The sequence below is a fragment of the Denticeps clupeoides genome, chromosome 4 (assembly GCF_900700375.1).
Source record: "Denticeps clupeoides chromosome 4, fDenClu1.1, whole genome shotgun sequence".
Lineage (NCBI taxonomy): Eukaryota > Metazoa > Chordata > Actinopteri > Clupeiformes > Denticipitidae > Denticeps > Denticeps clupeoides.
The window spans coordinates 32,673,337-32,686,323 of NC_041710.1; the positions used below are offsets into that span (position 1 = coordinate 32,673,337).

The 12,987-nt window shown below is 42.0% G+C and overlaps 2 protein-coding genes across 11 annotated transcripts; one reads left to right on the plus strand and one right to left on the minus strand.

Annotated features, from left to right (window-relative positions):
- Positions 1 to 257: 257 nt before the first annotated feature.
- Positions 258 to 6,840, minus strand: dbf4 (DBF4-CDC7 kinase regulatory subunit). 6 transcript variants are annotated; one of them, XM_028978013.1, is made up of 12 exons: positions 6,830 to 6,840; positions 6,502 to 6,579; positions 6,269 to 6,417; positions 6,044 to 6,193; positions 4,976 to 5,026; positions 3,574 to 3,643; positions 3,395 to 3,474; positions 3,269 to 3,305; positions 3,130 to 3,175; positions 2,856 to 3,057; positions 2,652 to 2,764; positions 258 to 1,061 (listed from the first exon to the last, which is right to left on the minus strand). In XM_028978013.1, exons 2-12 carry the CDS (start codon positions 6,545 to 6,547, stop codon positions 335 to 337), a joined length of 1,671 nt encoding a protein of 556 aa, XP_028833846.1. In that variant the 5' UTR covers positions 6,548 to 6,579; positions 6,830 to 6,840; the 3' UTR covers positions 258 to 334. The 6 variants fall into 6 exon arrangements, with proteins under 6 accessions (XP_028833846.1, XP_028833847.1, XP_028833845.1 ...); XM_028978014.1 differs by lacking the exon at positions 6,830 to 6,840 and adding an exon at positions 6,712 to 6,747 and having other exon boundaries at positions 6,520 to 6,579; XM_028978012.1 differs by lacking the exon at positions 6,830 to 6,840 and having other exon boundaries at positions 6,502 to 6,790.
- A 241-nt stretch (positions 6,841 to 7,081) lies between these two features.
- Positions 7,082 to 12,894, plus strand: slc25a40 (solute carrier family 25 member 40). 5 transcript variants are annotated; one of them, XM_028977268.1, is made up of 11 exons: positions 7,082 to 7,171; positions 7,286 to 7,440; positions 7,539 to 7,598; positions 7,694 to 7,800; positions 7,873 to 7,940; positions 8,320 to 8,444; positions 8,525 to 8,698; positions 10,473 to 10,582; positions 11,044 to 11,125; positions 11,400 to 11,480; positions 11,893 to 12,894. In XM_028977268.1, the coding sequence occupies exons 2-11, from the start codon at positions 7,293 to 7,295 to the stop codon at positions 12,030 to 12,032; spliced, it is 1,095 nt and encodes a 364-aa protein (XP_028833101.1). In that variant the 5' UTR covers positions 7,082 to 7,171; positions 7,286 to 7,292; the 3' UTR covers positions 12,033 to 12,894. The 5 variants fall into 5 exon arrangements, with proteins under 5 accessions (XP_028833101.1, XP_028833100.1, XP_028833104.1 ...); XM_028977267.1 differs by having other exon boundaries at positions 7,087 to 7,171; positions 7,289 to 7,440; XM_028977271.1 differs by having other exon boundaries at positions 7,091 to 7,145; positions 7,289 to 7,440.
- The last annotated feature ends 93 nt before the right edge of the window (positions 12,895 to 12,987 follow it).

A 12,987-nucleotide genomic window follows, 5' to 3' on the forward strand; every position in this document is an offset into this window, starting at 1 on the left:
AAATGTCATAATAGAGGACCTTTAAGCATACATCACCACAAGCAGAGACATATCACAAAAAGTATCACAACCTTCAGCATTTAATACAGCAAATGTAGAAAGGACCATTCTGTACCAAGCCAGGAGAAGTACAACTGAATTAGAAGTACAACCAATTAATGAAATCCATGAGATCTTGCAAGAGATTAAGCAAGAGTTGCTTACTGCTTACCTCAGACATACACATTCTGACATACAAAACCTCACACTGACCTCACACACACACTGGTATACAAAATTCTTAAAAAGAGACTGGATTAAATAAATATTTTATACATAGATATGTAATATTTAACTATCCACTGAAGCCCTTAAACTCCTGCATGTCATCACTGGACTGGAATAGCTGACAAAGTTTCAACATCGAGGCAGTGTTGCTCTCCAACACCTTCATAGTCAAAGAGGACGGGGCAGGACGGTCATGGGACAGGCCTGTCCTCCTCATTTTGACACTACGCACTTTCCTCCATGGTCTTCCCGGACTGTGAAGAGAAACTGACTCCTGATCCATCTTGCCGAAAGAGTCCTTAAGGCCGCTGGGAAGGTGGCCGTTAGTTCTTAGTTGGTCACGGACAGGTGAATTCAAAGGGCCTGTTGTTCCTAACTGCTGCGCCGTTAGCTCCTCATGGCTCTGGGTGTTGACTGACCACTGGTTGGTGCTATCTATATGTTTAGCTTGTACTGACAGAGACACATCATCAGTCTCCATTTCACAATCACGTCCAGATGGCTGTGTAGTGATCTGAGCGTGGGGTGTGAGCAACCGATTCCAATGGCCACCAAATTCTGCCACATGTTTTGCTTTCACGTCAATAACCGCAGAGCATGTGTCCTTAGTCATTGGACATTTGCACAGTTTAGAACATGTGAAGCTGCTGTGCTTGTTTTGAGAAGACAGAGGAACAGAGGGAAAGTCAGGTGTCCTCTTTTCATGTCTACTGGAGGTGAGACACTTTGGGGGGCTTCTGGCAGGCATGGCACAATCTGTTTCCGTATGATGCTGAGTGGAAGAAACAGTCCAGCTAAGAGAGAAAAAGGAAATTGTAGTGATATTGTACATATTGCAATATTCTACAGTTCACTGAAAACATAAAAGCACTGATATACAAGATGAAGTGTACGGTCTCTGTGTGGATCAAATTACATTAATAATTTAGCCAAAACAACGTAATTTTGGACTAAATTTACAGTGGGTATGGAAAGTACATTTTCCACTCTTTGTAATTTTGCAGCCATTTGTTCATTTTGTCCCTCATTAATGTACACACAACACACCATATTGACACCATATTGATTGTTTATTTTTTTTGCTGATTTATTACAAAAACTGAAATATCACATGGTCGTATGTATTCAGACCTTTTGCTGCGACACTCATATATTTAACTCAGGTTCTGTCCATTTCTTCTGATCATCATTGAGATGGTTCTACACCTTCATTTGAGTCAAGTTGTGTTTGATTATACAGATTGGACTTGATTAGAAAGCCACACCCCTGTCTATATAAGACCTTACAGCTCACAATGCAGGTCAGAGCAAATGAGAATCATGAGGTCAAAGGAACTGCCTGAAGAGCTCAGAGACAAAATTGTGGCAAAGCACAAATCTGGCCAAGGTTAAAAAATTCTGCTGCACTTAAGGTTCCTAAGCACCGCTGCCTACGTAATCCTTAAATGGACTTGGAACGACTAGAACCCTTCCTGTAGCTGGCTGCCTGTCCAAATTGAGCTATCGGGGAGAAGACCCTTGCTGAGAGAGGTAAAGAAGAACTCAAAGATCACTGTGGCTGAGCTCCACAGATGCAGTCGGGAGATGAGAAAAAGTCGTAGAAAGTCACCTGAAGGACTCCAGGATGAAAATAAGATAAGATATAAATAAGAAATAAGGTCTGATGAGACCAAGATAGAACTTTTTGGCCTGAATTCTAAGCAGTATGTGTGGAGAAAACCAGACACTGCTCATCACCTGTCCAATACAGTCCCAACAGTGAAGGATGGTGGTTTGTAGCTGCTGGGACAGGATGACTGGTTACAATTAAGGAAAATATGAATGCGGCCAAGTACAGGGATTTCCTGGATGAAAACCTTCTCAGGACCTTAGACTGGTGCTCAGGACCTGAGACTGGATGAAGGTTTAGCTTCCAACAAGACAATGACCCTGAGCATGCAGGTAAAATAATGGCATCAGTGGCAAACTTGTTGCATCTTTCCCAAAAAGACTCATGGCTGTATTAGAACAAAAGGGAGCTTCTATTAAATACTGAGCAAGGATCTGAATACTTATGATCATATTCTATTTCAGTTTTTCTGTTAATAAATCTGCAAAAATGTCAACAATTGTGTTTTTCCGTCAATATGGGTTGCGTTGCATCCATAAATGTGAAAAAAATGAACTTAAATGATTTTAGCAAATGGCTGCAATATAACAAAGAGTGAAAAATGTAAGTGGGTCTGAATACTTTACGTACCCACTGTATATACAAAAATCATTATTAGATGTCCCTGTATTGATATAATATGTCCACATAAAATATCACACCCCTAGTAGCTGTAATTTAAAAACTAATAATAATTTTGAAGTGCATAATTCATTAAAAAGTAGCAAGACGTTACCTCTTGCCGGGTGATAGGTAGACAAAGTTACACGGCAGCTGAGAGATTAGCTCGTCCACAACTTGATACTGGTCACTGGCAACAAATGCCTGGTGCATCTTTCCATGAAGGTGCTAAAAAGTCAAAGGTCATTCCAAAGGTATTGGGGTCAGTGAAATATCATGTGGATATTTCTGAGTGCTGCATTGATGGGGTGGTTCTCACCACTTTGAGGTTGTCATATTTGACTCCACAGCATTCGCAGTAACCTCCTCTCTTCCTCTCTTTCCCATCGACTCTGCTTTTGCCTTTACCCAGATGGCCCTCTGCTCCTTTGCCCTCTGTTATGAAGGGACTTAATGGTGGGGCTGCAGCAAAGTTTAAAACTGGATCCCGGGCCAGGGACAGGTACAGTGGCCGATATAGCCTACAACACCCAAAGTTTGTTTCAGCGTCCATGCCAATTAGGTCAGAATACACAAAAACCTTTGATATTCACCTGCTGGAGTCTTCAACCTTGATAAAAGGTTTGCGGATCCGGCTAGCTAGATGTAAAATACAAATTCAGACTATTGTATTCAGATTTAATATAGGCACAAATCTTTGCTGTTTTTTGCTTTGCATAAAAAAATACTTACTTCTAGTTTTTGGAACATCCGGTTTTCCTGAGCTGGTCTACAATAATAATAAAGAATGAATACATTAATACACCAAAAAAAATAATACTGTTCAGAGTGTAAAATAATTACATGACAGGGACTTACACCTCTGATGGCGATAGAGTTTGCTCCCTTCTGCACTGTACCAAGGCTGGCTTTCTTCCTTTCAACATAAGCCATCATGTCTGATGAAAATAGTGAAAGACTTGTGACATACAACATAACCCCTTGATATAAAAAAGCAGGGGCAGAGAGTCTTGCTCTGCAGGAAAACCCAGACCTACCATCAATATACAGGATTTTCACTCCCAAGTCCATTGCATTAGACAAGATGCCATTCATCTGTATTCGCTCCTGTTACAAAACAAGGCATGTAGCATTTAAAAACCACAACAGTATCTATCCTGATCCACATAATTCCCTGCCTACAATCATATTCCAGTTCATGAATCTATATTTTACAAATATACACACATTGGACAACTTTGTTAGCAGAATTTCAAGAATATAGTTGTGCTCTCTTACAAAGAAAACATTGCACATAATTATCACTGTAGCCATTCCTGGGCAAATCTCTATGTCCAACAGGGATCTCAAACTCATTTACATTTATAGGCATTTATCAGACGCCCTTATCCAGAGCGACTTACAATCAGTAGTTACAGGGACAGTCCCCCCCTGGAGACACTCAGGGTTAAGTGTCTTGCTCAGGGACACTATGGTAGTAAGTGGGGTTTGAACCTGGGTCTTCTGGTTCATAGGCGAGTGTGTTACCCACTAGGCTACCACAAACTCGCGGCCCATGGGGTCATTCTGTAGAATTACTATTTCTTACGGTAAATATATGTTTGTAAAAAGCATATTTGGTTTAGAGTTGGATGAAATCAATTTCACCAGTGTTGGATTCGACATCATGGATTTTATTTTCAATCAGTTGAAAAGGCAGATTTGTTTGAAAGTTGACAGCGAAATGATCGCCACTATCAATAGGGTGATTTGATATCATGATGAATCTGCAAATTCACAATCAGATTAACAACCAACACCGACGTTCCATTGACTATCACCGAGTGGAGTGGATAATGTCACTCAGCTATAGCTCCCATCTGCAGTCCTGCTTCAGGTTCCAACCAGCCCACCCAGTGTTGGCTAGGACATATTCGCAAAACTATTCTAAACAATAAATGCCACTTAATAACACCTACATAACTGTACATAACATGGTTTTTGTATAATAAATGCATAATTGTGTCTCACTGTACCGACAGATAATGAACAGGCGCCTTTTGTTGTGCTCGCTATCCCAGTAATTCCCACCATAAGTAAATGTCATGATATTCAAAAATAAAAGACATGAACATCAAGCACAAAAACAGAACTGCAATTGATACCAAGAAGCAAGAAGTAGGCAAGAGAAGCCATGTTCAGAAGAACAGTTCATGTTCGTCAGTATTTCATTCAAATTCAGGACAGTTTATGGTAAGAAGAACCCATTGAAGTTAAAGAATTGTTAGTTCTTTATGATATTTGCTCTTTTTAACAAGCTTTGATTTTACCTGATGCGGCCCAACCTAAATTGAGTCTGAGACCCCTGATCCTAGGCAGGACCTTCTATTTCATGTTAAGAGAAACCTATCTAGGTTCTGTGAGAGTATATGATAGATAATATGAGGTCTGCATAATCACCTGTTCCTTCACCACCTTCTCCACCAGAGATTTGCCTCTGCTGACCTGCACCTGCCAAAGAACACAAACAAGTCTTGAAAGTGAAGTGGTTGTCATTGCGAAACAGTGCAGCACAGCACATGGTGACACATCGAAATGGGTCCTCGGCTTTTAACCATCACCCTTGGTGAGCAGTGGGCAGCCATGACAGGCGCCCAGGGAGCAGTGTGTGGGGACGGTGCTTTGCTTGGTGGCACCTCAGTGGCACCTTGGCGGACCAGGATTGGAACGGACAACCTTCTGATTACGGGGCCGCTTCCTTAACCGATAGGCCAACACTGCCCGACAGGACTGCCCCGGTTAAATCAGTCAGTGAGTTCAGATATTATGTCAAATAAAACAGACTAAAAAAGAATAAATGCTCTGTTGGACAGTAACAATGCACAGAATGTCCGGTTAATGATCGAGGTGAACCCGCATCCTTTCGTTTACCATTGCCCCACTCGTAGGAAAAATCAGAGTCTATCTTCACTTCATTACAAACACATGATGACAAACAACCAAATGGCTTCTTAAGCAGCAATATACCAATAAAAATTAGAAAACCGAAAATTATGTTATTCATGATAATCATTTGTGAATTTTTCCTGGGCAATATAACGGGTGTATGAATATACATATAATTCGCCTATGAACCAAAAGACCAAAGTCCCAGGTTCAAACCCCACTTACTACCATTGTGGCCCTGAACTGTCTGTCACTACGCTGTAAGGTGCTCTGAATAAGTAAAAGTGAAACACTGCAGCACAGCACATGGTGATACAATTAAATGTTTCCTCTGCTTTTAACCCATCACCCTGAGTGAGCATCGGGAAGCCATGACAGGAGCAGTGTGTGGGGACGGTGCTTTGCTCAGTGGCACCTTGGCGGATCGGGATTCGAACCGGAAACGTTGTGATTACGGCTAGGCCACCACTGTGACAGTGGTGTGGCACAAATCCAATGTCTTTCACACTCTCTGCAACATCTGAGACAACTCAGCTGACTGATTTTGGGACTGGAACCTAAACAGGCAAAAAGGCCACTCACAGTGTCCACGTTCCCCTGGGAGCTGCATCTGGCTGGGAAAGGGGAACTGGGAGCGGGTTCGGGGCTGGCCACCAGCCGCTGTGCATGCCGAGCCTCGGGCCTGCTGCTCACCAGGTACCGGATCTCTTTACTGAAGAACTTCTCCACTGTCTAAAGGCAAAAGACAAAAATAAAGAGAAACGAAGAGAACACTTTCAGGTATTAAAACACGTGAAGAAAACATACTCCGCCCAGTGCAGCGATGTCGTTTTCCAGCACCGCGGTCCGTTTGTTATTCGGCAAGTCCAAGTAAAAAACTCTTCCACGTAAAGGTCTGCTTTGGACCGAGTCCTGTGTCCTTCTCGGCCGACTTTTTGCTGTCGGCTGGCTGCCACCTGTAAAAATGTTTAAACTCTGGCCACTTCCACTTAAAAGCGCACGTACAAAACACAAGACCGATATTAAAATGAACAAATTACCGTGCGACTTGGATCTACCATGTCTGGGAGCACTTTTCGGCTTCATTTTAATGAAAATCTTTTCATTTCACTAAGTAGCTGTGCAAAAAACAATCAGAACGGAATGGAAACACAGAAAAGATTTTATTAGATTTTGAAAACATGGCGTCAGCAAGTTAACTTTAAAAAAAATGACCATTTTAAAACAGGACGTCGACGATCGGCACCGACCTAACGTCCCCGTAGCACAACAAAGGCGCTCTGAACACGTAAATCCGTGAAAGAAACAACATTTTCCACAAATCCTGGTTAAAAAAAAAAAAAACAGGCTGCTGCAGCGCATACGAACCTTCCTTCCCGCGCGTTTCCCACAAATCGCGTCGCCGAAGAAAGCGCGGCGTTCTATTCCCGTAAGCAGTTTCCATAAAACATCTTTAACATTTAATCTTGTTATGTAATTTATTCATCATCGTATGTGAGTTAACATGTATACACACGCATATATACACCACAGCTCTGTTTATTTAGTCTGTTTATTATTTGAAAGTAACTGATGAAATGCTCGAAAGTGCGAGAGTGAAAATACACGTAATGAAACACATGTCAGGTCACAGCAGTGACAGCACGCTTCTCCGCCGCGGACGGACGCAGGGCGAGTTCGCTCGGTACAACTTTTACTTCGTTCGCACTGGTATTAACTCCTGTTAATATTTCTTCTCACCACCAACTGTAAGATCGTTGGCATTTAGTTACCGAACAAATCGGGGCCAATGTGATCCAAAATAGCAGAAGTTTTTTTCTCAAGCAGCCCGATGTTTCCTAACTCGACTCAGTGGTCGGGAAGGCTGGCCCGCGGAGAGATGGCTTCCTCCAGCTGTCCTCCCCCGGAGAGCGGCGCCATCACGCCGCTGCAGCAGATGCTCGCCTCCTGCTCCGGGGCAGTCATCACCTCGCTGTTCGGTGAGCAGGCCTCGCTGCGCGGTCTTATTCTTAGTCGGAGTGCGGCGTGGAAACGGAACGAACGGCTGGATCGGTCTTCTGCTGTGTCTGTTTCGCAGTTACACCTTTGGACGTTGTCAAGATCCGACTGCAAGCACAGAAAACTCCACTATCAAAAGGTAAACTGCTGGTTAATGGAGGTATTTTACTGGATAGTTTGGAGAGATGAACTTCTGTCCTTAATGTCAATTCTCCCTCCTCCCATCCACTGTAGGAAAATGCTTCGTTTACTGTAATGGCCTCATGGACCACATCTGTGTGTGTGAGAATGGCAACTCCAAACCGTGGTACAGAGCGCCTGGCCACTTCAACGGCACCGTGGTACGCATTTCTGCAGTGGCGTGATGTACAGGTGAAGGCTTCCCGTAACTTGTGTCTGCCACCTTGCTACAGGATGCTTTTGTCCAGATTGTACGGAGAGAAGGGATCAAGTCCCTGTGGAGCGGCCTTCCGCCAACACTGTGAGTGTCTCATGCAGTCACATTTCACGCCATCATTCATAGAGCCTTGTTGCACACCGAGCTAGTCAAGAGTTTAGTGCTGTAGCAAATAGCTATTGTTACACAATTTGCAATTTTTGCAAATGCAAGTTTCTTTTTTGGCATGATTTTTAAACATGATGTCGTCACTATTTATATTTCATATCGGCTGTACAAAAAATATAATTTGATCATTCCAACAAAATGCAATATCACCAGTGCCAGTGTTTCGAGGGGTGGCAGCAGCACTGCAGAAGCAGTGTATACATATCTTACAAGTGAAGTATTAATCCCAGTCTCCTCCCCACAGCATTATGGGACCTACTTATGACCGGATGTATGTGTGTTCATGTCTGTGCAGAGTTATGGCTGTACCTGCCACAGTGATCTACTTCACGTGTTACGACCAACTGTGTGTCCTGCTGAGGAGACAAATGGGGGCGAACGCGGACAAGGCGCCCCTGTTAGCTGGAGCCGTTGCCAGGGGTAACCACATGTACATGTTTCATGGACGTGAGAGAGTGTTGGCGTGGAATGTTAATAGTTCTCCATCTGTGTCTGTTTAGTTTTTTCAGCCACGTTGATCAGTCCTTTGGAGCTCATTCGCACCAAGCTGCAGTCGGAGAGACAGTCGTACCGCCAACTCAGCGCAGTGATTCGTTCTTCCCTGGTCAATGACGGCTGGCTCTCTCTGTGGCGAGGCTGGGGTCCCACCATACTAAGAGATGTACCCTTCTCAGGTACGTAGTCTGCCTCCATCCGCACGATCCTGCACACCTGAGGCGGTTGGGCTACTGTGTCACAGAGCCTTCCTTTATCTGACTCAGCTTGCATCATTGTGCATCACTTTCTGATGTCTGAAACATTCTGGAATCCAAAAGCAGATGTCTCATGTGTTAATTGAACACCAAATCCTGCTTTTTTTAATGTTTGGTCTACATGGGTATACAGTCGTGACTAAAAGGTTTGAGAATGATACAAATACTGTTTTTCAAAAAGTTTGCTGCTTTTGTGTTTTTAGATCTTTTTTTGTCAGTTGTTTCTGTGGTGTATTGAAGTATAATTACAAGCATTTTATGAGTATCAAAGACTTTCATTGACAATTACATGAAGTTTATGCGAAGAGTCAGTATTTGCAGTGTTGGCCCTTTTTTCCCAAGACCTATGCAATTTGCCCTGACATGCTGTCAATCAACTTCTGAGCCAAATCCTGACTGATGGAACCCATTCCTTCATAACCAGTGCTTTGTCAGAATTTGTGGGTTTTTGTTGTCCACCCGCCTCTTGAGAATTGACTACAAGTTCTCAATTGGATTAAGTTCTGGGGAGTTTCCTGGCCATGGACCCAAAATTTCAAAGTTTTGTTCCTGAGCCACTTAGTTCTCACTTTGGCTCAGTGCTCCATCATGCTGGAATAGGCATTGTTCTTCACCAAACATTGTTCTTTGATGGTTGGGAGAAGTTGCTGTTGGAGGATGTATTGGTACCATTCTTTCTTCATGGCTGAGTTCATAGTTAAAATGGTGAGTGAGCCCACTCGCTTGGATGAGAAGCAGTTGCACACATGAATGGTCTCAGGATGGTTTACTGTTGGCACGAGACAGGACTGATGGTAGCGTCACCTTTTCTCCTCCGGACAATCGTTTTTCCAGATGCCCCAGACAATCAGAAAGGGGCATCATTGGAGAAAATGACTTTATCCCAGTCCTCAGCAGTCCAATCCCTGTATTTTTTTTGCAGAATATCAGTCTGTCCTTGATGTTTTTCTTGGAGAGAAGTGGCTTTGCTGCCCTTCTTGATACCAGGCTGTCCTCTATATGTCTTCGCCTCACTCACACCTGCCTGCTGCCATTCCAGAGCAAGCTCTGCACTGGTGGCACCCCGATCCCGCAGCTGAATTATCTGGACTTTCTTGGGCATTCCTGAAGTTTTTAATGATCAAATAAATGGTTTATTTAGGTGCAATCTTAGTAGAAGCAATATCCTTGCCTCTGAAGCCCTTTTTATGCAACACAAATGATGACTGCACGTATTTCCTTGCAGGTAACCATGGTTAACCGAGGAAGAACTATCATTTCAAGCATCACCCTCCTTTTAAAGCATCCAGTCTGCTATTCAATCAGCATGACAGAATGAGCCTTGTGCTCCTCAACACTCTCACTTGTGTTAATGAGAGGATCACTCAAATGAGCTCAGCAGGTCCTTTTGTGGCAGGGCTGAAATGCAGTGGAAATGTTTTTTTGTTTTTTTTGTCGTTTATTAAGTTCATTTTCATGGCAAAGACAGACTTTGCAATTCATCTGATCACTCTTCATAACATTCTGGAGTATTTGCAACCTGCCATAATAAAAATGGAAGCAGCAAATGTTTGGTCATTCTCAAAACCTTTGTCCACGACAGTAAATTTAAAATAAGAAAACAGCATTATTAATGTGAAAATGGAAAAGCTTCTTTATGAATCTCTTGGAAATTGTAATTTTCCATATGTTTTTGTTTGCCCTGTACTCTCATCAGCCATGTATTGGTATAATTATGAGAAAAGCAAGGCCTGGCTGTGTGAGCTCTATAACACCAGGGAACCCACCTTCACCATCTCATTCACTTCTGGAGCTGCATCTGGAGCTGTGAGTGTTGCTGCTGTTGTCAGAAACCTCTCTACATCCCTACAATCATACACAACATTTATGTTTCTGCCATCAGACGCCCTTATTCAGAAGTAGTGACGGGGACTGTCCCCCTGAAGTCCCACGCAGCTGTTTGATAATTATTAACACTAGTTTAGTGTTAATTATTGGGGCAGTGGTGACCTAGCGGTTGGGGAGGCGGCCCCGTAATCAGAAGGTTGCCGGTTCGAATCCCGATCCGCCAAGGTGCCACTGAAATGCCACTGAGCAAAGCACCGTCCCCACACACTGCTCCCCGGGCGCCTGTCATGGCTGCCCATTGCTCACTCAGGGTGATGGTTAAATGCAGAGGACAAATTTCACTGTGTGCACCGTGTGCTGCTGTGTTTCACAATGGCAATCACATCACTTTGACTTCACTAGTTTTTGCTGCATTGTGTATTTCTTCTGTCTGCATTCAGGTTGCCTCGGTCGTCACTCTGCCTTTTGATGTGGTGAAAACCAGACGGCAAGTGGAACTGGGCGAGCTGCAGGCTAAGAATTGTAGGTTCAGACACATTTGGTTCATATATATTTGAATAGATGTGCATTTTGTATTTATGTTGGCATTTTTTAATATAGTGTTTATTTCTTTTGGTTATTGATTTCTTTTCATTTTTAAAATGTGACTGCATGAAAGGAACTATCAAGTTCCAATTATTGTTTTTCAGTGGAGTGTTGCTCAAGACTAGTTAAGTAAGGGCTGATGCCAGATCACTTGTCCATAATCACTGGACCTACAGCTGACACTCTGCATGTATGATGTTCTCTTTATCAGTACCAGTTAAGGCATCCTCCTCTACACTGTACGTGATGAAGAGGATCATCGCTGAGAATGGATTCACTGGCCTCTTCGCAGGTGACATCCAACAGCAGCTTTTTGAGTCACAATTAAATCTGAATCATACTGGCCTCATTCTGTCATTATATTCATAATGTGAACATGTATTTCTATCGTATGGTACTGTGCAAAAGTTTGGGCAGTAGTGAAATTAGAGCTGAAATTGTTCAGGAAGATAATAAAAGTGTAAACCACACAAATAATAATGATTGAAAAGTAAAATTAGGAGAACAGAGTCTCTCTCTACACACATCATGTCATTGTTTCGTAGAAAGAAGGAAGTTCTGCTATAAGCAGTGCCTATGTACACTTGGCAAGACCTTTGCAAAGCATATATACAACCATAACATTTCAAACAAAATATTATTTAGACAGGATAAGTACTGTGGATCACTCATCCTGTCTCTCTCTATCTCTATCTATCTCTCAGGTTTTCTCCCCAGGTTGATAAAAGTTGCCCCTGCATGTGCTATCATGATAAGCACATATGAATTTGGTAAAAGGTTCTTCCGTCAACGCAACCAGGAGAGAGAGCATTCTCTCGTGAATCTGCACACAGGCAACACTTAGAACATTCTGCAAAAACTCTTCTGCAGGTAAAGGATGAAGATAATGATGAGTGGATCAATTTGCTTTAAATCGTTTAAAGCAGTGATGCTACCGGTAATTAAGTACTATGTTACTGTATGCAGTCCCCACTCCTTGCAGTTTAAGCACAGAGCCAAGTTATTCTTTAAAAACCTTTGAGTGTTGCCATTTGAAAGAATTGCCTTTTTACTTTACCCATCATATAAAAAAATTAACATCTGTCTGAAGAGATTTCATCTTACAGTGCTGATTTTATAAGTTTGGCCACTAACAAAGAAAATCATGAATATGCAAATTAATTTTTAAAATGTATTAATTTTGAAATGTATTAATTTTGATTTTTTTTGTTATTGTTTTGTCTCAGTACAAATCAGAATGTACAGGAACTACATATTGTTATTTCTGTGTCACGTTATGTTGGCCTTTCAACTCATTTCAGATTATGTGAACTCAAATAATAATTATTGGCAAATTTTCACGTGATAAAATAGTAAAAATCCAAGCTGTGATTGAAATCCTACCTCTGTGTCAGCAGGTTATGTAGAAGGTGGGACATTTTTTTTTGTCAGCATATGCGGGTAAAAGGTACGTTTGGTCTACAAACAAGAACCTAATCCTGACTGTAAAATGTGGTTCTGTGATTCTCTGATGTGCATTTGTCCTCCTAAAGCGCCTAAAATCTTGTTAAATTAAAGTATACTGATTAGGATACCACATTTCTATTTTTGGTGTTGTACATTTTTTTATGTTAATATTTATTTAATTATCCTAGGCTCAATGACAATCATGTTTTTTTTTTTTTATTGAAATGACAATAAATGGATTTCTGAGGATGTTTGCTGTATGTGAGTATGGGGTGAATTTTTTTCAAAGAAGGAAAAGGCTGATCCTGGTAGAAAAACATTAAACCTAGTAAATATATTCAGGTTACAGACCA